This window comes from Brachyistius frenatus, unplaced genomic scaffold (genome assembly GCF_029030835.1).
Source record: "Brachyistius frenatus isolate BFR_SWC_R1_liver_20210118 unplaced genomic scaffold, ASM2903083v1 Contig_95, whole genome shotgun sequence".
Classification (NCBI taxonomy): domain Eukaryota; kingdom Metazoa; phylum Chordata; class Actinopteri; family Embiotocidae; genus Brachyistius; species Brachyistius frenatus.
In genome coordinates this window covers 863,801-886,201 of record NW_027210694.1, presented here as the reverse complement: position 1 = coordinate 886,201, position 22,401 = coordinate 863,801, and the positions used below count along the sequence as shown (strand labels likewise).

The window sequence follows — 22,401 nt, the reverse complement described above, 5'->3', positions numbered from 1 at the left end:
ATCAGCAACTCCTAAACAAAGAGAACAAAGAAATGTCAGAGTTTGTCATGTATTGTGTATTAAAACCAGTCAAATTCTTGTAAACCCAGCTGCTGGCCCCCAACCCAGCTGCTGGCTCGGTCCAAAAGGCAAAAATAAATAAAAATAAAAAATCTGCCTTTCATCACCTGTAGAGTTCACCAAATTACTGCTCTGAAACCTGCCGGAGGCAGCGGAAAAACTCGCGGGGCCTTCGGCGTCACCGCAACTCATTTCAGTTTGCATAAGGATTAAACACACAAGATATATAACGTGTTCATCAGTGAGGTGCTGATGGATTTTTTTTTTTTTTTTTAATTTGTATTTTTGGACAGCAGCAGACGAGCTGTGTTGCTTTGCGCTGTGCTAACCATCTCCTGGCTGCAGCTTCATACTCACCGGACAGATGGTACCAAACTTCCAGCGACGATATGTGCGACGTCTCGGATGGTACGATCAAACCCACGACACGCCGCCGTCCTCTTCAGAAGACGGCGTCACTGGGCTGGTGTTCGTTGGGCTGCTGAGAGATGCGCACTTGTTTGCCCATAAACTGCTGGATGCCACATTTGGAAAAAGTTATCAGATGAAATGATTGAAAATCTCGAACAGCTGTGCACGATGCAGAATGGATCTGACTCGATCTGATCGGAAACCCGGTGACACTACGTCCCGCCCACCGACAGCTGTAACCTGAACTGCACCACAGGCCTGTCAATCAAACAGACACCCCCTCAAAAACACAGCTTTTTGACGCTTATTTTCGAATTAACGACGGGATTATTTTCAGATGGAAACTAACAAGGAGCGACTTTAGCGAAGAACACCGAAATCACTCGTGAAAAAAATGGTTTGACATCGAATTTAATGAGAGAAGTTGAACGGGAGTCTGAGGAGGCTTTTTTTTAAAACTTTTTTCGGAGCCGACCTCTAGTGGCACTCGGTGGTATTGCAGCACAAGGCACTCCCGCATCGGCCTCATTTTTCAGACCCGGAAGCTACGAACACTTTTATATCCAGTCTACGAGCTCGACCCATGCTTGACCGTTTAGTTTTTGGAAATCTGTCCCAAACCTTTTGACAGTACAACATTATAACTTGACACATATCCAGAGCTCTATATATGCAATGTTGGTAGAAACAGTAGATTCTGTAGAGTCCATTTCTAAATGAATTCGCTACGACTTTTTTTTCCCCCCATAATCTTCATGTCAAAACTGCATTTGGATGTTGGTACTAGTGCCACAATGGAACCGGTATTTTCTGGTCTTAAAAGAGACCTCTTTCTGAAAGGCCGATCTGATGGCTGATGATGAAAGCGAGGCTGCCTCGATACCTCATCTGCTTCCCGCTTTGTTTCTGTAGTAGGTGGAAATTGGCCCTCGTGTTTGCAGACCCGGTTCTCATGCTGCACGACTGCTCTCTTCATTAAAAGGGAAGCCGCGCGCTCAAAGCTGCTTCAGATTATTACCATATGTCTGCAAAGCCCAGAGCTGAGCAGCAAACCGGCTCCCATCCTACCCTCTAATTTCTTATCCCAAAATTGGACATGTGGGTCGCTATGTGTGACAACGTCCCTCCCTTCCCCCGGCCGGCGCGCTACGTTCTCACAGTATTTCTTCTCCCGTTTTAGATGCATAATAGCAGTGCATCAGCCTTTTAAGCAACGCCGGGGAAAATATTATGCCTCGACTTGAGATATTGGACGGCGTGTTGTTGTAACCCTTCAGCTGTTTTTCGGGGATATTAGAAAAGTGGAGCTCATTGTCTCCGTTTTTTTTTTTTTTTTTTTTTTTTTTTGCAACAAGACTCCAATGTGTGCATTGTACCTCCCCAGAAATAACTGATCTCATCCACCACAGAGCTGCCGCATTCATTAAAAAAAAAAAAAAAAAAAAGGCATAAATCTCGCAGGAGACATAAAGGGCGCGGGCACTAATCAATGCAGAAAAATGTCCGCCTTTTACAGTCGGGGCAAAACATAAAGAAAAGTCCATTTGGGGATGTAGGAGGAGGTTTAAAAAGAGAGCTTTGTGTCGTCCGGTCCAGAAGCCATTGGCCCAGACTGCCCGTCCCAGCATGCAACTCACCTCTGCATGAATACAACACTTGTCCGACGGAGTGGGCAGAAAGGCCCCCCTATCGCCGGGAGAATCCTACACAGGGCTTTAACATGAGCAGCCTGCCTCGCACTCGAGTTTTGCGCACTTTGAGGGACTTTGCCGCCGACAAAGTCGAGGCTCGGGGAAGGCGGCGGCGGCGGCGGCGGAGGGAAACGCTACTCGCTCCCGGGGATAAGATTGCAACACCTTTTAGCAGTTGGACGTCTGTAATTTGGTCAGGAATAGCTCGGGTAAATGGATTAGAGGAGGTGCTTGACAGCTCCCGGTGGGTGGCTTTTAGAGGATGATTAGTGGAGAACTTGAAAAATCTACAGTATCAACAGGAAGGAGAGAAGGAAGGTTCAGAGACGTGTGTTGGGCTCGGAGAAGGATAATCGGTTTCGGTATCACTTGTTGCCCTCTTAAGACTTGGCCGTCGAAACCCGGACGGCAGCGATGAAACTTGTTCCCGTTGGAGAGTTGAAGCTGCTCCTCCCGGGAGATGTAACGGATGGTACTTGAGGGAAGGTTGTTATTTTTTGTTGTTTGTTTGTTTGTTTGTTTTTTTGTTTTGCTCCCTTGGACCGGCCCCGAAGTAGAATCGGCCTCAGACAGAAGGTTCGAAGCAAGTTTTATCAAGTGCAAAAGCTGGATGAGGTCGTCGTGCAGGTGGAGATTTTGAATGAACGTGCCGGCGGTTGGAGCCGAGCTGGCCGGCAGGTTTCATCTTTGAAGATGGTCGATGGGAAAGCCAAATTTAAAGGATTATTTTTCGGGGGGGTTGGTGGTGGTGGGGGGAGGGGAGGGGGGGGGGTTCAGGGGCTGGTTATATCAGTTCCACAGGGGGACAACAGTATGGGACAGGTTCAGTTTTGGGGGGGTAATGACTTTGACCCGTGAAGTTATACTCATTACCGTAAAGCAGTAGCTGGTCGAAGACGTGACGATGTTCCTGTACTGGAAGAAGCGTGGCGCGTACGAGCTGGAGACTTTGCCGCCGCCGCCGCCGCTCACTCCAGCGGGGATAGAGCGCTACTCCTGGTCGTCGTCCCTGGACGTCATCCACGACCCGTGTGGTAAGACCACGTTTTGGGGATTTGTGTTTTGCGTGTTTTCCACAGTGAAACAGGAGGCCGAGGCGTGAGTTGGTTTATTTCGGATAGCACGTGAGCAAAGACTGTTTTGGGGGGCAGTAAAGAACCAAAAAATGGAATTACAAAGGGTAAAATCGATAAGTTTTTTTTTTTTAATTGTCGTCAGATTAACAAAGTTAATAAATCCCGTTTGTTACCCGCTTTAAAACGTCACCTTACGTTGAACCTTTTGCGGCATCGACTGAATTGCTTCATCGTCTTGTCGTTTCAACACCCGGGCTACGTCCACACCAACGAATAACTTTTCTATGTTTGCGAGGGAGTATAAATCAAATAAATTTGCTCTTGAGAAAAAGTCAAGTTCAGGTGCCATTATTGAAGTCAAGTTAAAAAAAAAAAAAAAAAAAAATTGAAACAAAATGTACTCGTACAGTTGTTTAAAAGTAAAACACAGCGTAGGATCACAATCTTGACAATAAATAAATAATAAATGAAAAATGTTACGGTAAAATGATCCGTCATGTGCAAAGGTCAACTGACTGAAACGCGATAAATTAACAGGAGAGAAGTAATCTGACGTGAATTTGAAATACAAGTTGACAGTAATGGCGTTGCATTGTGTAGAAATTCCATCAGGAAGGGGAGGAACTGGATGTCTAAATGGTCGCAGATATACAAAATAATATGATTTACTACATCATGAAAAAGTCTAGACTGAAAATGTTCAGAACTAACGACCTTCAGCCTCAGACGTACCTACCGTTCGGTGCCGGTCAGCAAAAACTGGCACGCTGGACACTAAACTTAAGATGGCGAACGTGTCGATCGCTGTACCCGCTAAAGGTCAGCGCGTCAGCGTTGTCGTCGTACGGTAGCGCGCTGACGTCAGCGTTTGGCTCGAGGCGATGCTGCGACCCGGCCGGCGAAGCTTCAAGTCTTGTTTTTGTGGTCGGAAACGAGCGAAACTCTGTTCGGTTCTACTTGTGATTTCGTCTGCTCGCGCGATCCGGTTCCGCTTGCATTTTGAGCTGCGGATTTCAGCCCCACCGTGGAAAGAGCTTCTTTTTTCTTTTCCCTCGCTGCGCCGCCCTTCCGTGGAAAGCACTCGGTGACCTTTCATGAAGACGGCCTCGCGCGAGGCAGAAGAGAAAGGAGAGAGCGGATGAAATATTTACCGCTGAAGAAGTGCACGGCTGGCCTGAAACGGGGGGGGGGGGCACTCGCTTTTCCGTTGTGCCGCCCGATTTATGCCATTACTGAAAGGGGGAAGTGATAACGCAGCGCTGCGGAGGAATGTTCTTCACCCTGTCCTCTCGGAAAACCCGACTACGACTCGCCCGCTGAGGCCGAGAAAAACAGGTCCGCCACGGAGGCGGCAGCAGAGCTTTGATCCTCACCTTTTCACCATTTCTGCAATAAAGCCCTGAGATTTCACCAAAAACAAAACAAACAAAAAAAAAGAAGAAACAAAAAACCCACGTCTCGGCCCTCGTGGCCTTTTTAGCCTGTCGGCTTTAAGATATCGTCCTTTTCTTCCAAATGCAACAGAATACAAATCAAATCTGAAGCCTGGATTTATTCCACTCGGCGCGCGCAAATCCTTCTGTCTCGTTTTCGACATGTTTTTTATTTTTTTTTTTAAGTTAAAAATAAGACGAGGAATCTACATTACAGGTTTTTTTTTTGGTTTTTTTCTAACATCACCGTGTTAAGATGCTCACAGTGAAAACATGCTGTGGGGGGGGGGGGGAGCCCACGTCAATCACACCCAACCACAACCATCTCGGACGGCGCTAAGCGCAAGATGCAGCAGCGGTGCCCCTCGCAAAAAAAACAAAATCAAAATATTTGCACGTTGGGAAACGAGAGCTGAAATTAAAAATGGCTAAAAAAAAAAACCTTCAAAACACCAAAAAGAACCAATCAGGCCTTCCTCGTGGCATGAATCAAATCTTCCTCGAAACTTTTCTATTTTCAGCGCCTAGGTTGCTGCTTGGACCTTGTTTTTGTTGTTGTTGTTGTTGTTTCCCTTTCTGACCAAGCAGTAACCAACAGTGACGTCAACCGTTGGTTTGTGAATGGCCATTACGAAGCCTCGAGTTCGGATTTTGGTCCGGCGCCATCTTGCTATTTCGGAGCGGTTTGGAGCGGGAAGTGACCATATTTGGACGAGGAGGAGGAGGAGCTAGCGGCGGATCTGACCCCATCTGATTGGAAACCTGACGATTACTCCTTCCCGCCCACTGATAGCAAAAAAACTGACTGCACCACGTGCCTGTCAATCAAACAGACACGCCCCCAAAAACAGGGCTTATTTTCTAATTAACGACGGGATTATTTTCAGATGGACCGCCAGAAAACTAATGAGAAGGAACGACTTTAGCAAACAACGCCGAGATAAATAATTATCGACTTTGTATTTCGTGAGAGAAGTTGAATGGGAGTCTATGGAGCCCCGGAGGCGTTTTGGAGCCGACCTCTAGTGGCGCTCGGTGGTATCGCACTTTACGGGGAATTCTGCATTGGACTCACTTTTCAGACCTGGAAGCTACGTCCACTTTTGTATACAGTCGGTGGTTCTGACAGGGATTTTGAAAACGGTTTGGTAGCGGAAGGAAAGGAGAACGTCGAGCACTGCAGTCGGCCAAAGCCAACATTTTACATCCAGTGAGTCACACTCGATCCAGTATGAACGAATCCAGGTTGTTTGGTGAGTCATAATTTGGGTTCTGGAAAACCCACCGGTTTATCTCAGCTCCTGCTTTCTTGCTGTACACAACGTTAACCATGCAAGTCTAAAATATCCCGGGCACGCTCTGGCATTCCTCAGGTCACGCTCAGCCACGGGTTCCAGTAACAGCAACTCTCTTATTTTGCTTGAAGTTTAGCGCCAATAAAGCCCATAAAAAGAAAAGGCCAACACAAAAGGCCACATGATTGTATCAGAAAAAAACTCGACCAATTACTGTACTTTCTGACATAAATGCCTCCAACTATTCAAGCTATGTATTAATCCCCTCATGACGCCGCTTCAGTACAGTGGCAGCGTATTGAGTTTTCGGCTAATACTTAATGTATGACTCATGTAGACTCCAGATATGCATGGATAAGACTGTAGAGTGGTGTATTTATATAATTTTTTTTTTTTTTTTTTTTTTTTTTTTAAGTGAGTCATGCGGACTGAGTCGGATATTTGTTCTTTTCCATGTTGTAAATTGAAAATGGTGGACCGCTCCTCCACCCGTGCGTGGAACAGTTTACACTTGTTGTTCTGTGGTCTTTGTGTTTTATACATTGGCTTCGCTCGGCTTCGCTCAGATGTGGCGGAGAGGGGGCGGGAGAGTGTGCGATGCACATGTGTGTTTTAACCACTATGGGGGTAAAACAACATGAAGCAAAGAGGGGGCTGCGTTCTGCCCCCGCCGCCACCGAAGCCTCCGCATTGGAAACAGCTGCAAACCTGCTCGTGTTTTAAGAGTCTGCTCGCCAGGCCTGCACTCAGCCACCTGTAGAGCAGGACGGTGGGGTTTCACTGGAAGGGAAGCTTTGGGCCGTTAGTCATCGAGCACAGCTCTGTGGCCACGTTTCAAACGTGGAGTTTTGGAGGTCACTTGCGGGTTAAGTTGAGATTCCAAAATAACATAAACGCAAATTTTTGTGCCGTTGAAAGGATTTCCCTCACGACGGATTTTGTGGATGGGAATTCCTACTGTTTGAAATTCGCTCAGAACTATTCGATTACGGATGTTTTTCTTCTTCGTACTGTGTGTTGATGGCGGCTGTCGGGCAGCTCTTAGGCGCATCGCCGCCACCTCCTGACGGGAGTAACGCGTAACAAGCAGGCGCCAGTCAAAACTGCCGTTCCTGCTGTCTACGTCCCTGATTGACGGCCTTTAAATCAAAATATCTCATTCACTTTCTTTTGGAGAATTGGGTGAGAAGATTGATAATTTTGTCACATCTGTGCATTCAAATACAAACCAAGATAAGACTTCGATTGCAGTCTTAATGCTAAGCTGAGCTAGCTGTCCAATGGCTCTACATGGTTATTTATGTTCTCTTCTAACTTGCAGCAATGAGTTGAATAAGCACCAAACGTTCCTAAAATGTTAAACTACTCCTTTAAAAATGTTTTTTTTTTTCCCCCCAATAACACAAGATATCAATTCTCCAGAATTACTTTTTGAATGTTTTGCGCATATTTGACAATGGTTAGCCAGAAGTTTCAGGAGAAATTATACAGAAATATTGTTCCACATCTGTCCATCTTTTACCCAGTGCACGCTAATAGACGTTCTTCTCTTTGTGATCAGCTCCTTCCACTTTCTATGTCTTGTATTATCTAACTTTTCTCTCTGCCGCCACCTTCGCGTGCTCTCGTCTCTTTGCCAGCTTTCTCGGCCCGAGCGCCGTCCACCTGTCTGCCATCTGTGTTCGTCTTTCCATAACCGTCTCCTGCAGAGGAGGTGTACGTTACATTACGTATGGGGGGAGGGTGGAGAGGGGAGAGGGGGGAGGGGAGTAGAGGCTCTCAAAAAACATTTATGTCAAAATGAAGACAAGAGCCAAAGCCTGAGCAAACACCAGAATAAGCTCACCCCTTTTTTTTTTTTTTTTTTTCTCCGTGTGTGCCACGGTGAGATCTCACCAAACCGAAGCATTCTTTAAATTCCTCAAGAAAGAAAAAAAAAAAAAAGTGTGGAGGGCTCGCGGCTAAACGTGCGATCGGACTCGGACTCTCCAGTGAAAGGCCGGACGTGGCTGTGGTTGAACTTTATGGGACTTTATGGACGGCGTCCCGAACCGAAAGGGGCGCAAATAATTAACTCGCGTCCGATATGCGCAGGCGCAAACTGGACCGCTGGTCCATTCGTAGATTAGCGACCACAACTTCTGTGGGCGGAGCAAGCCTGTCGAGCTTTTGGAGAACTCGGTATACCGAAGCGGTGTACACGGTGGCTTTTTAAAAGAAACAATACCCCGTGTCATGAAGCCTCACTCAGACCGAAGATTAGCAAGGAGAATGAACAGTTTTAGAGTTTAAAGTTTCCGCAGCGTGAACCGTGACGTCGCCCTTCGGTTTGTGAACTGCCATTTTAAAGCTTCGAGTTTGGCCGTCGCCACCTTTGTTCTTTCTCGTGACCGTATTTGGACGAACTGCGGTGGAGCGTCTTTACTGAAAAACCTTGAGGACGGTACGCCCGCACCCCGAACAAGTCAACCTAACCGGAAACACCCCCAAATATAGCTCTCCTATAGGCCTTATATCTAATTAATGATGGAAATATATTCAGATGGACCACCGCGACACTGATCAGAAAGAGTGAATTTAATGAATGACGCTATAATGACCTGTGGAAAAAAGTTATTGACTTTGAATTTCATGAGAGAATTTGTGTGGGAGTCTATGGAACCAGAGTGTTTTTGGAGCCGGCCCCCTAGTGGTCCTCGGTGATATCACACTTTAAGGTCATTGGCCTCATTTTTCAGAAGCAACGTCAGCTCCTTTCTATATTATGGATCTAGCAAAAGCAGTGCCTGGAAATGAAATGGTTAAAATGACAGTAATCTTGCTCAGATTAACCACCAAATTTGATTGACACGTAGTCTAATATCTTTATACTTTTGTTGTCCCCAAATTTAGTGTGAGGTTGCGTCATTACGACATTAACTCCCCACCACTATCCCCACGCATGTTTTAAGACGCTGCAATTTACATTTAGCGATCAAAAAGCCACCGATGAGATCTCGCAACGTCTCGTCACTTCGGTGCAAAGTCTCGCGTTTCAAAGTGTTTCGGGTCATTCCAAGTTTCAAATCGTCTCAACTGGACTTAAGAGTTCGTAGGATCAAGTCTTTTTTTGTTTTTGTCCAAACATAGAACAAAAGTGTGATTAATAGATTAAACGCTGCTCGTTTGCTCGAACGTAATCGGCTAACATCAGCACGTCAGCGTAAGTAGCTTACCATCTACCGGACTGACCGAGTTCACTCGCGATGCCAAAACGGTGCGCGATCAAGTCACCGCATTAGTTTGTGGGGTTACAGGTTATGATAAACAAGCGCCCTGTTTACAACGAGCACACGCGCTGGTCTAGTATTTCACCCCCCCAAAGGCTGTTTTCTGGATGTTATCGTCACAGTTTAGAGTAACACTGATCTGCTTCTGTCCTGATCTTTACTGCAATCGGGTGGAACATTTCGACTCCATCAGCTTTCCTAAAAGCATTTTCTCAAGCAGTGTGGAAAAAAAAAAACCAAAACGTATGAACACGTATTAAAACTAAGCAGCCAAACAGGGTTAAGTTGAACGAATTAACAGTTTAAACTCATTTGTTTCCGTCTTTACTAACGACATTTGGACTAACAAGCTCCACGGTGCAATAAGAGGGACAGTTGCACTGGCAGTTGTTGTTGTTGTTGCGAATGACAAACGTGCTGTTTAAAAAGTTCAATTAGCTTTCGTCCTCTGCGAACTCCACACGGTTCATATACAATAAACGTGCTCGTCTTTGTCCCTGAACAACAAGCGGATGCTTGAGGGCTGCAACTAATGAGTATTTTTTTACTATCAAGGCATCTCTTCCTCATTTTAATTGATTCATAATTTCCTTTATAAATAAAACAATATAGTGAAAAACTGCAATTTCCCCGGAGCCCGAGGTAGCGTCTTTTATATTGCTTTTTTTTTTTTTTAAGGTATTCAAATTACAATGATAAAAATGCAGCCATTTTTCTTAATAAACAAGTTTTTACGTTTGCCTTTTAGCAAATGCACAAAGATTCAATGGGAAACTGAAAGTCAGTCCAGAAAATCGTGTTCACGGCTGCGTTATAGTCACACGGTGGGGAAGTTGAGATTACCGAGGGGGTGGGGGGGGGAAACACTTGGTGCATGCTGCGTGCTCAAGTGTGCACGATTTCAACTCGCCTCGGCTACTCCGGCTTATTTATGGGCACCTAATGGGTCTTCGCCCGAGGCAGAGTCGTCTCTGTGCGGCGAGCGGGGCCCGGCGGAGAACCCGCGTGGACGGGACGCGCCGCCGTCCCTGGAGCGCGCGAGCTCATTGTCTGCCGTCACGTGTGTTGTTCGTGCATAGTGCGTGCTCGTGTTTGTTTTTCGGCTTCATCAGCAGTGCTGAGTTCAGGAATTCCAGTTCGTCAGAGAGAGACAAAAGAGGGAGAGTCAGCAAGATGGGAGCAAGTAGGAGAAGAAGATGGGAGTGTTCAGCAGATCGTGGCGCCGGTTTGACAATAAAGCAGGGACGGTCAAGAAGTGAAGGGGGGTGCCGGGAGGGGGGAGGGGGGTTGATGTTATGGGACAGCTCAGGTTGTCATCTTTAAAAAAATAATAATAATAAAAAAAAAATCATGTTTGAATGAAGGAGACTCGACGTGCAAAGTAATGCATGCAGCCACATTCGGCTGCTGCTCCCGCTGACTCGGTTGTACGACAAGCCAAAGGTGACGCGTCAGATTTGTTGTCATGGCGATGTTACCGTAGAGCAGAGACAGCCTCACCTTTTAACCACAATTTTGCCAAAAATATTTTCTGCACGTTTTTCTCAGATGTTCTTGGATCCATTTAGCGTTTGGTGAAAGCGCATTTTTAGCGTACGATGTTACGAAAAAAAAAAAAAAAAACATTCAAGTTAGGGCCGCACGAGTCTGGGTCAAAGGAGAGTAATCGTGTTCCGGCTTTGAATTGAGTTCACGATTTGATTTGATGCACAATTATTACGCAAGACGTATACAAAAGATGACGCAAACAAAACAAAAACTCGATTGTGCCTGATGGAGGACTGGCTCATTAACTTTAGACAGAAAGCTGGAACCCTCTTATTTTAAGCTTAAATGCAGCGGCTTCATGAATCTGACACCGGATATTAAAACGAAGTCTCTTCTGTCTTCTCTTTAATTTTTCTGGGCGTTGTTTTTTTCCCGCTGGTGTTCCTCGCGTGCTCTCGCTCCGCGACGCCGCGTTGTTACTTGTCGAGGGAGAAAGTAGGAGCGCTCGTTTTAAGGCAGCAGGTGTCCCGAATGAAAATGCGATAAAATTGTCGTCATTTAGAAATGAGACCACGCGGAGTCTGAATTGAAACCGAGCTTTTTAATACAGTTAGTCATAAAACATTTTTTTTCCCCCCGGTGAATTTGAACTTTTAGTGCTTTCAATACATTTTTGCTCATAAAGCTGATGTTTTTTGGGGCAGCAGGAAAAAAGAAAATCGATAAATGCCACAATAACACATACTGCTGAACTTATTTGTCAACGCTTGCCTATGTACACATCCAGCTGACACAGAGCAACATTTATTTTGTAATTTTTTTCATAAATGTCTGTTTACCTGATTCATTTCAATGTAATATTAAATCTACTTTTAGCTCTTTTTTTTTGGTCTCCACCAACTCCTGAGGGAAATATGAGGCTGTGTAGCCGGAGTTTACCAGCTACCGGCCAGCTGTCTGTCCACTATCGGGTGCTTTTGGAGACGTGTCATTGGAAACACAAACAAGCTGTGGGAGAATTTAAAAAAAAAAAAACGCTAATGAAAGTGGCACGGCGAGACCAAAACAAATACATTTACAGGCCGTAACTGAAAAACATTAAACCCTCTGTGGAGCTGTGGGTACCTGTAGTCGGGGTGATTATTTTGCCTCTGCAAGCAGCTTTTTTCACTTGGAATTGAAGCAATTATAAACGCTTTCGTCTTCAGTTGTGACACAAGTTGATTTCAAGCACAACCTGACCTCTAAATGTCGAGATGAACTGAGATCTTTGGTATGTTTACTCTTCCACATCCCGATGCGACGAGACCCGGAGATCACGCCGACGAGGCCAAGTCACATTTGTTTAATGGAAAGCTGTGAAGTCTCGCTGCGGCAAAGAAAGTTCTGCCTCTTTGGGAAACACTCCATAAAAGCTTGGAGGCTCCCTCTGCAGCCTCCTGCTCGTAAAACCCGGAGGGAGCCATTAGCCCGAGGCCCGCTGGCAGAGGCCACAGTCGTTGCCGAGAGCGCGTCTCGGCCTGCTTCCAGCTCAGCCGGGTCACAGGAGAGACGCTTTTTTTTTTTTCGCTTTTTCCCGGAAGGTGGTGGAAGTTTGAGAAAAAGAAAAAGACTCTGTTGGATCGCTGGAAGGTGTTCCACAAGCGCTTCGTAGCCTCGCTGGCGGCTCTTAAGGACGGCGGTGTTGTTCAGCTGGTTCACCGCTTCGGTTCAGACTGTAATATCTCAGCAATTACTGGATGGATCGGCATGAAATTTGGTGCAGACATTCGTGGTCTCCAGAGGATGAATCCTCGAGTGACTATGGCCTCCTGACCTTTCCGCAAACGAGGTTAAAATGGATGTTTTTTGTTAAGATGTCTCAACAATTATTGGATGGGTTGTTATAAAGTTTCTTGCACCCGTTCATGTCCCTCTCGGGATGAATTTTGAAAACTTTGATGACCCCTAACTTTGTCTCTTGTGCCGTCACAAGGCCAAAATTGCACCAGATCCTTAATAGCCCAATAATTAAGGTAATAACCGTCATGGTTACATGCCACATAACTTCATCATTCACTGTTTGTTTCCTGCCACGGCCCTTTATCTCCTGTCACCCTCTGCGCCGTCAACTGTTAAATAATGCAGCAACGACAAAAAATTCACAACGTATTTAATGCTTTGGTTTATGACCAAATTCCTGCAAAAAAAAAAAAAAAATCCCGCATATTATCCACTGCTTGCGTGCTACCGTGCTGAACTAAGATTGGGATGGAAGTGACCATCGCACCGGCTAAATATCAGGATGTTAACATGGTCATTGTGTGCATGCAAGCGTGTTAAAGCGCTGCAGGGCCTCGGTAGTCTCACAGAGCGGCTAACACGTCTGCAGACTCTTGTTTTTACTGCCATTGAGCAAATTCCCTGTGGACAGGTTGACCCTTCCCTTCCCAGCGGGGAAGCCACGGGTTCCGTGGTATGCACCAATTACAGTGTCCCCCCCCTCCCCCTCCCCGCCCCCCCACGAGCACCCTTGACCCGCCAGCGTAGCTGTAGCCAAGTGGATGACTCGAGGTGACTTGTTTCCGTACGCCAGCGCCGAGCAGAGCCTCCGCTCTTTTATCATTTCCTTTCACGGTGACAAAACATTGTTTGAAGTTGGCCTCGAAGTTCAGCCGCTAAGTGACTTTGTTTTCTCGCAGCCCGGCCCTTCTGCGCGATGATTTACTGATGATATTTCAACGGTGACATTATTATGAAGCGCTTGTCCGACCTCACCAGAAAAAAAAAAAAAAAAAAAAGTTTTACTATAAAAGTTCGGTCCCGCTTTGGGAACTGGAGACTTTTTGCAAGGAGCACTCCTTTTCTGTGTTCCCCCCCCCCCCCCCCATCGCGCTTCCACCCCTTTCCTCGCTCTTACTTTCTCCTTTCTGATGCACGCGTGTCTTCTGTTTTTGTCATCAGGCGGACGGATAAATCCCGGTGCGCTCAGCGCCCTCTGTTATGATATCTTTATCGCGTGTGTGTACGAGTCGAAGATGTAGATGTAAACTCTGCCTTTTATCATACCCTCGATGCGGCGTCGGCCTACCCGTCGAGTAGATTTTTGAAGGTTTATTTGACAACGGCGATTTGTTATTGTGCAGCAGAGAGTGCAGCGAACTTACCCGCGACGAGTGCACTTTCGCACAAAAAAACAAAACAAAAAACCCTCCCAGAACGGGGTTTCCTCTCATTTGCTCCATTTTCTTCCTGTCTCCGTGGCCCGTTTATTCGTTTCTCTCTGATCTCCTCCCAAAAACACACCCCACCCTCTTCCCTCTGTTTACCTTTCCGTCAAGAAATCTCCTCAACCAAAGTTCTCTTCTTTTTTTTCTTTCTTTTTTCCTTTTATTACAGGGTTCCTCTATTAGTGCGCGAGAGTGTTTTCTCGTGCTCACCCTCCCTCCGCCGTCTTTTCTCTCTCCGTCCTTATATAAACACAGGCGGTGACTTAAGTCTTGGTGTCTACGACATGTTTTTACAGCTTTACCAAGAAAGGTGCGTTAATGGACGTGCGGCTCGCTGGGTGGCTGCTTTGGTGTTTTTTAGTGATTTGAGAGAGATGTCAAATTGACCGGCGTGCTTTGTTTCAGATGACAAACCTGTCCAGGAGGAGGAGGACGGCGTCCTGTGCCAGCACCCCGAGTGTCCGGAGCGCCGCAGGGCCTCCAAGGTAAGACCCTTAAAACTTGAAAGGGAAGTCTGCGCAGGAACCACAGGTTTACCGCGATGTCCTGCTGAAGTCTTGGATCATATTTTCTTTCCTGGATTTAAACTCTTAAAGGAACAGTTTGATGTTTTGGGTGATGTGCTTGTTCGCCTTCTGGGCGACGCTTAGATGAGGAAATTGATGCAAGTGTCATGTCTGTCCATAAAATACGAGGCTAGAGGTTAGCTTAGCGTAGGGAACAGCCAGTTCTCCAACCGGGAGTTTAGAAAGTCTCTGTTCGTTGCCTGAAAGCAAAGAAGTCACTGCTCCCGGCCCGGAACCAGTCCGGCACAAAAACCCCTTCAAACAATTGTTGTATTCAAATCTCTTCATTGTTTAAAAAAAAAAAAAGTTACCGTGCGTACATCTCTGAGCTTTAGAGGTACGAGTTGGCAGATTTTGATTTGTAAAAAGTGAATGAGTATTATTGAAAGAATAATTTCTTTATCACTTTTATTTTTCCTAGTGTTTAATTAAAACCGTCAAACAGGCGTAAACATTGACTTATGACAGTAAAAAGATGTTTTCTGTTTGGGTATTTTACAAACTTTATGAGACAGGTGGCAGTACAGAGCTGAGGAGAGGAAGATTTTGGAAATGAGATACAACAAAGGTCCCTAGATAGACTATCATCTTACGTAAGTTGAAGTGACAAAGCTCTCTAGAGGCCATTGAAACTCTGAGGCTTAAAATAGTGCGACAGTATACACACTCAAAGAGTCCTGGTGGGGGGAGGTCGGGGTGGACGGATGGGCCAACAAAATGTCTTGATATTGACGCAGGCCACCGCTGTCTTCATCCCACTTCCTAACGATGGTCAAATTGGTTTCTGTTAACCACGATCATGACGCTCGGTTCTCCCGAACTCAACCAGGAGGTTTTTATTTTAACCATGATGGTGAAGTTCCCCTACCATCAACAAAGTAGTCATTTTAACCACCAAGAGTTTTCCCTCAAACTTACTCAAGCACTTACTTTAACTCAAACCGCGATCTTTCCTAATCGTGTTTTTGTGCCTGAATCGAACCAAACTTAACCTTTTAAAAGCTTTTATTTTTGCAGCAGTGATTTTAAAATGATGTTTGCTGATGTCAGCTGAGAAAACAAAGTGCCTTTGCAGGACTTGCTTTTGCGATTACACGGCCTTACACCTCCTCCGTGTGCTCGAACAGAAACACAAAATGAAGCCACTTCAAACCGAAGATTCACACGCGCCCCGACTCGGTCCCTCCCGGTTAGCGCAATCTTTCTGAAGCTCCGCTTGGACGCAGCCGGACAATATTTGGTCTCTCTTGTGTTGATTCCCGGGGCTGTGTAAGGTGAAGCAGGGGTGGCAAAGCTGCTTTTCTTCTTTTAGGTGTTAAAAGGGGCGCGGGTCTTGGGGCTCTGTGTCTGGTCACCAGACTGTGAAATGAATTATTCCTTTGAAGCCACTGGTTTCTGAAAAAAATGGGAGTCTGGCCAGAAGACCAAGGGAAACCGACAGAGCGTCTGGCCCTGTTTTGGTTTTGTCTGCTCTGCCCTGACGTCTCCCTCCTGCCACCAGAGCAGGGCATTAGACGGATTTTCCCATTGAATCGAGATTGTTGTCTCCTGCTGTCCTCTGTGTGGAAACAATGGAGAGGGGAAGATGACAGAGAGAAGAGATGTTGAATTCAGACAGCCTGCAGAGAGAGGCAGAAGTTATATATAGTTTTTCTCCACGGCAACTGAGAATAATAAAGTGTGTATGGGATGGGGGGGAAAATTGCTTAACCTGAACTATCTTTGCTGCCTCTTTCTCTGCTCCCCACATCATTGAATCAACTTTTTCTGAAAGACAAACTTGTTTGAGACGCTCTGGCCCCTTTCTGGCCTGACAAAGTCCCTCCTGATTTTTGCATTTGTGTGCAGAGCTGTGGCGCAGAAGGCCATCTTATTGGGTTGATTTTATTATGCGAGAAGATAAGGGGAAGACTTGCATCTCAGTGACAGACAGAAAGAGGAGGACGGATAGAATAAAGATAACAGAGGGGGCTTCCCCCCCTCCTTTTCGTCCATTAGCAAAGCTAACGTTCTTTTAATTTGATTAAACATGATTTTAAATTATTTTAAGCCTCATGAAAAATTACCATATTGTAATAATCACATCAACTTTAAGTATGCCGGTAAGAAATCTAGGGCTGATTATCTTTCAAAATGTTTTGATACCGATACCTTGACTTTGATGCTGGTTCCTGAACAATACTTGCTTTTGATACCAGTTCTAGAAAAATCCATCGTAACAAAGAAAATTACACATGAAACGACTCACATGCAGGTTTTTGGTACAATTTCCCGATGTTTCAGAAACGCCTCACGTCCTATCGGTAGATGAAAGGTAGCCAGTCGCGCGGATAGAAACCTGCAGGCCTAGCAGGATGTATTACAAACAGATATGTGACCAGAAACGAGTTTAAGTAGAATAAAGGTGTTCTAATGTAAGATTTACGTACACAAGTTTGAAACGGAGTAATTTTATCTTGGAAGGCCGGCCGGCCGCCCAAATAACGGCTACGTAGGGTTTAAAGCTGCGGCTCCCCTAAAGAAATGATGGGGTTTTACGATCGGTATAATATATAGTAGGACACCACCTTATACTCTTAATTATGATTGAGTATATTTGAATTAATAGATCTGCATTAATTAACTGTGTTTGGGGGCAAAAAAACCAACAACAACAAAAAAAAACCATGTAAACACAGTATGACCTTATAAAGTTAAAGTTTCAAATGTTAGCGTAACATTCAGTCTTCTGTTTACTCCGGGTTGCTCTTTACGAACTCTGAATGAAATATCCACTCATCCTCACAAACGTTGTCCGTCTAACCTTCGGCGCTGGTCCGGTAGTGAACAGTCAGTTTATTGGTGCTGGAACAGCTGCCTGAAAAACAATGAGAGCAGTGAGAGTGAATCACAACAGCGACGTTCAGACCATAAAAACCAAAACAATGAGCTGAAAGAGACTATAAAGCTCTGCGGAGCTGAGAGGAGCTATTGTATAATTCAGCCCCCTTTCACATACATGTATTTATGCGTTCTTGTGTTAATATAAAACATTCATGACAGGAACTTTAAAATATTTAACTTTTTAATGGGCACAAATTGAAAGAATTCTTCACTGTCAAGGTCAAACTTGAGATTGAAATAAAAGCAGTTCAACTCGGTGTAAAATATTCTGTATAGTTTATATAATTAATTTCACTTTGTAGACATCTGTTTCTGCTTTTGTAAAAAAAAACAAAAAAAAAAACGGGTGTTTTTCTGTTAAGTATTAAAAAAGCCAAGTTGAATCTGCATCAATGTTGTAACACATGAAAACAACCAAACCTTTTTATTGGCAATTTAGTTCTGTAAGAAAAGACATGATAATCAGTAAATAGTGTGGATTGAAAGACTTCCAGTGAAAATGTTGTAAAAAAAATTTGATGAGTCAGTAAAGTTTTTCCAGACCTCATGTTGCTGCATCATGATGGATCACTTTCAGTTATCTTACACCTTTTACTTCACTGCTTGCCCCCACAGTGAGTGGTCTTTTTCCGGTCTAGAAAAGTGAGAATTTCCCCAGATGTCACAATTTTTGATTAACTCTGGTTATGACTTTGAGTTGTGAATAAGACCATTTTACCAGGTGAGTCACGTCGGTTTTGTTGTTTCCAGATGATGGAAGAATAAATTCTGCTGTTCGATACGAGTGTTCATTTAACTCTGGTATACGTTGCTCAATAGGTGTACGTGTCATTTGTAGCAAGCTTTAAACAGCAGGGGGCATTGTTATGGCAACCCCGACCTGCACTGTGCCAGCCCTGCCTTTGCTCAACGATTGAAAGGCACATTTATTTCTTGGAAGGATACGAACATAAATATATATCCCTTGACTTTCACCGACTCCACCCACAAAACAGATTTAGACACATCAAAGAAAGCATTTTTGTTTTACTCAGAAAATGAAAAAAAAAACGAAAAAAAAAACATTAAACTTTTATATATTTCAACTTTAAGAGGTTTTTTTTTTTTTTTTTTTTTTTTTTTTTATTTTAAGTACTGCGAATGGTCTCTTTGATATGCCGGCGGCTTGGCAGCCAGACACAGAGCAGACACGAACACAGACAGACAGACGGAGAGAATCTGAGGCCGGTCCTGCTCTGCATTTAAACCTTCTTCTCCTCTTCCTCTTCCTCTTCCTCTTCCTCTTCCTCTCCTCTCCTCTCCTCTCCTCTCCTCTCCTCTCCTCTCCTCTCCTCTCCTCTCCTCTCCTCTTCCTCTCCGCTGCTCTCCTCTTCCTCTTCCTCTCATCTCCCTCTCCCTCTTCCTCTCATCTCCTCTCCTCTCCTCTCCTCTCCTCTCCTCTCCTCTCCTCTCCTCTCCCTCTCCCTCTCCCTCTCCCTCTCCGCTCCGCTGCTCTCATCTCCCTCTCCCTCTCCTCTCCTCTCCTCTCCTCTCCTCTCCTCTCCTCTCCTCTCCTCTTCTCTTCCTCTCCGCTGCTCTCATCTTCCTCTTCCTCTCATCTCCCTCTCCCTCTTCCTCCTCCTCTCCTCTCCTCTCCTCTCCTCTCCTCTCCTCTCCTCTCCTCTCCTCTCCTCTCCTCTCCTCTCCTCTCCTCTCCTCTCCTCTCCTCTCCTCTCCCTCTTCCTCTCCTCTCCTCTTCTCTTCCTCTCCGCTGCTCTCCTCTCCTTTCCTCTTCCTCTCCGCTGCTCTCATCTTCCTCTTCCTCTCATCTCCCTCTCCCTCTTCCTCTCATCTCCTCTCCTCTCCTCTCCTCTCCTCTCCTCTCCTCTCCTCTCCTCTCCTCTCCTCTCCTCTCCTCTCCTCTCCTCTCCTCTCCTCTCCCTCTCCTCTCTCCTCTCCTCTCCTCTCCTCTCCTCTCTCTCTCTCCCTCCTCTCCTCTCCTCTCCTCTCCTCTCCCTCTCCTCTCCCTCTCCTCTCCTCTCCTCTCCTCTCCTCTCCTCTCCTCTCCTCTCCTCTCCTCTCCTCTCCCTCTCCGCTCCTCTCTCTCCTCTCCTCTCCTCTCCTCTCCGCTCCGCTGCTCTCATCTCCCTCTCCTCTCCTCTCCTCTCCTCTCCTGCTTGCCGTATATTAGCTCCCAACGATGACTTCACCGGCACCATAATTCAGAGGAATCGCACCAGTTGTCACCCTGCAGTGCTTCTTCAGCTTCGTCATCCACATTACGCAACGCCTCCGAGAGGTTACTCGAAGGACTTCACGCGTGTTTCCATCGAGGCTTTGCTGCCGTGTTTTGGATACTTTGCTTTGGGAATATCTTCAAAGTCGGTGGGATTTGAAAATCGGGCCCGCTGGTGAAAAGACGATGCTCAGTCCAGAGTGAGTTCTTGGCGGAGGTGGTGGGATTCATTTCACAGATTAGCTCAATACTAGTCTGAGCTTGCTCGCTGGATCGAGCTGGAGGAGCTTATTATCCCCGATTTCCCCCTCCCCTCCCCTTCCTCCTTCTTCACATCTATCCCAGTCTCCCTCATTTCCCTCCTTCCCTCCCTCCCTCCCTGCGCTCTGACAGGACCAGACAAGATGACTCGTAAGGTGTGGGTCCCCTTGACAACGGGCCCCTCCCGGTCCAAACAGCTGGAGGCGGGTCGGGGGGGGTTCACACAGAGACGTAGAGGATGAGGAAATGTTTCAGTCAGCTGGCTCACTTTCCATCCACCTGTTTTAATGCACATTTTCAGTTTGGCCACTAAAAACAATGGAGGGAAGCTGACGAGGTAGAAAAGTTAGTTTGCAGTGGTGTATTGTTCACCTGGCTGAGGAATTAGCGCCACCAACTGTTTCTCTCAATCAACCAACTCCTAATTTTTGGCCTAGTGGCGGTAGTGGATAAAAATGTAAAAATGTCATGTGCCTTTTCTTAGACCCATTGTTTTCAATTTGGGTTTTGATATGCTCTAGATTTAAATGGAAATGTGAAGTGTGTGTCTCAGTCACTCACTCTTGCTCTCGCTGTGTTTTTGGCTGCCGTCCATTCTCTCTTTTCTCTGTTTCTCTTTTGTCCCCATTCAGTCAGATATGATGAGTAATCCTCTGCTGATGGTTTTGGGGGATTAACGTCACTATTAGTCAGACCGGCGCAGACTCTTGTGATATACCTCGCACAGAGAATCCCTTTATAACTAGTCGTTAAATCACCCTACCTCTGTTTTTTTTTTTTTTTTTTTTTTTTTAAAGCTGCCAAACAAATACAGAAACAGTGGATCCTCTGATTTAATCTCGCCGTCTGTTCCACTGATCTGCTCGGTAGAAAAATCTCACCTAACTGACGCTGACAGGGAACTGCTAAAGCCGCTAAACAAATGCTCTCATTGGGTTGGATGCCCACCTTCTGCATCTGTCAAGTGGCGGGAGGGTGCCGGTTGTTAGGTGCCATCTCCAGGGAGAAATGGATTAAGGTCCTCGGTGTCATACGCTCACACCTGATTGTAGTTCATCCTACCGCCAGCAGGGATTTACTTTAGGGAGTAGAGAACATTTTTTATATTCGTTGAGAACTAGTTGACTATCAATCGGAGAGTTCTTTGCATGTTTCTCCTGTTTCAGGTACCGTATAGCATCTAATCCCACAGCACTGTTTTACTGTATGTTTTTTTTTTTTTTTTTTAACCAGAGCCTGGTAGTTACCAAGGGGCTACCAGCTGCCGCTATGTGGCCTCTAGTCCAGATTTTTGCTGTCACCATCTAGCTGTTTTGTAGCCAGAGGTGGTCATATTTGGACGGGCTGAGGCAGGAACGAGCGTTTGATCCGACTCGATCTGATTGGGCACCTGAGGACACTAGGCCCCGCCCATCGATTGCGGAAACCTGACTGCACCACATGCCTGTCAATCAAACAGACACACCCCCAAAAATTACTGCGTTTTGAGGCCTTATAGCTAATTAACGGCGGGATTATTTTTGGATGGTCCGCCAGAAAACTATTAAGAAGCAGTGACTTTAGCAAATGACGGCAGAATTACTTGTGGGAAAAAATTTTGGACTTTGTATTTCATGAGAGAAGTTGAATGGGAGTCTATGGAGACTTAGGCTTTTTGGTGCTGACCTCTAGTGATCGTCGGTGGTATTGCAGTGTAAGGCACTTCAGTATTAGCCTCACTTTTCAGACCTACGTTCACTTCTATATGTAGTTAATAACAGTAATGTGTTCTTCTCACCCCTCTGTTGTTCAATGGTGGTTGGCAAAAAGCTTCAAGGTACATTATTGCCACCTTCTGGCGGTAGTAACACATTTCCACCAAGTGCCACTAAAAACATGGGAAATAAGACAGGCTGATAGTCGCAAAAAGTATTTGATTTTTAATTTTGAAATGACTTCCAATGTCATGACCCATCCGTAGTATGAAGCTCCTTCTTTTTCTTTGGTTCTTTTAAGGAATTCCAGTTCTTGTTTAAAGAGGCCTTGCTGGGCAAAACTACAGCGCACTTCATAGTCGTTCCCAATGTTTCTTTCTGTGTCTTTTTTCTCTTTGTGCAAATGTTTCCAGTTTCTCGTTGCAGCTGATTTATTTCTGTCCAGGAAAATACAGTATGTTCATCCGTTTTGCCTGATTGCTACCCAACGTGCACTTCTCACAGCTTGTATTATACTTTAGTGACTGGACCGACTGCAGACTATTAATTGGTTTTCTGAGGAAAATGTTTAAGGATGTGACTTCAGCCGTAAAGTTCGTGGAAAGTTTACTTTATGAAGTAATGTAAGCCCCACTTATGGAAACGGTGGTCTGAGACACTCTGAGTCATTCTGCCGTTAAGGGGAGCCGGGAAAAGTTATCTAATCGCGTTTCAACGTGAAACCGACTGGTGTTAATTTGTTTATTAAAGGAAGGGGGAAGCGTGCAGGTTCTTTTCCAGCATTTCACACTCGCAGACGACCTCATTCGCACACAGATGCTTCGTAGATCCGCTGCTGGACTCGCTAAAA

General features: G+C 45.5%; 1 protein-coding gene across 1 annotated transcript in view; it reads left to right on the top strand.

The window, feature by feature from the left end:
- The first annotated feature begins 2,997 nt into the window (after window positions 1-2,997).
- plekhg5b (pleckstrin homology domain containing, family G (with RhoGef domain) member 5b) overlaps window positions 2,998-22,401 on the top strand; it is a 62,055-nt gene continuing 42,651 nt past the window's right edge. Inside the window, 2 exon segments of the mRNA XM_069710867.1 lie at window positions 2,998-3,196; window positions 14,338-14,417. Coding sequence (XP_069566968.1) covers window positions 3,067-3,196; window positions 14,338-14,417 — 210 coding nt within the window. The 5' untranslated portion in view covers window positions 2,998-3,066.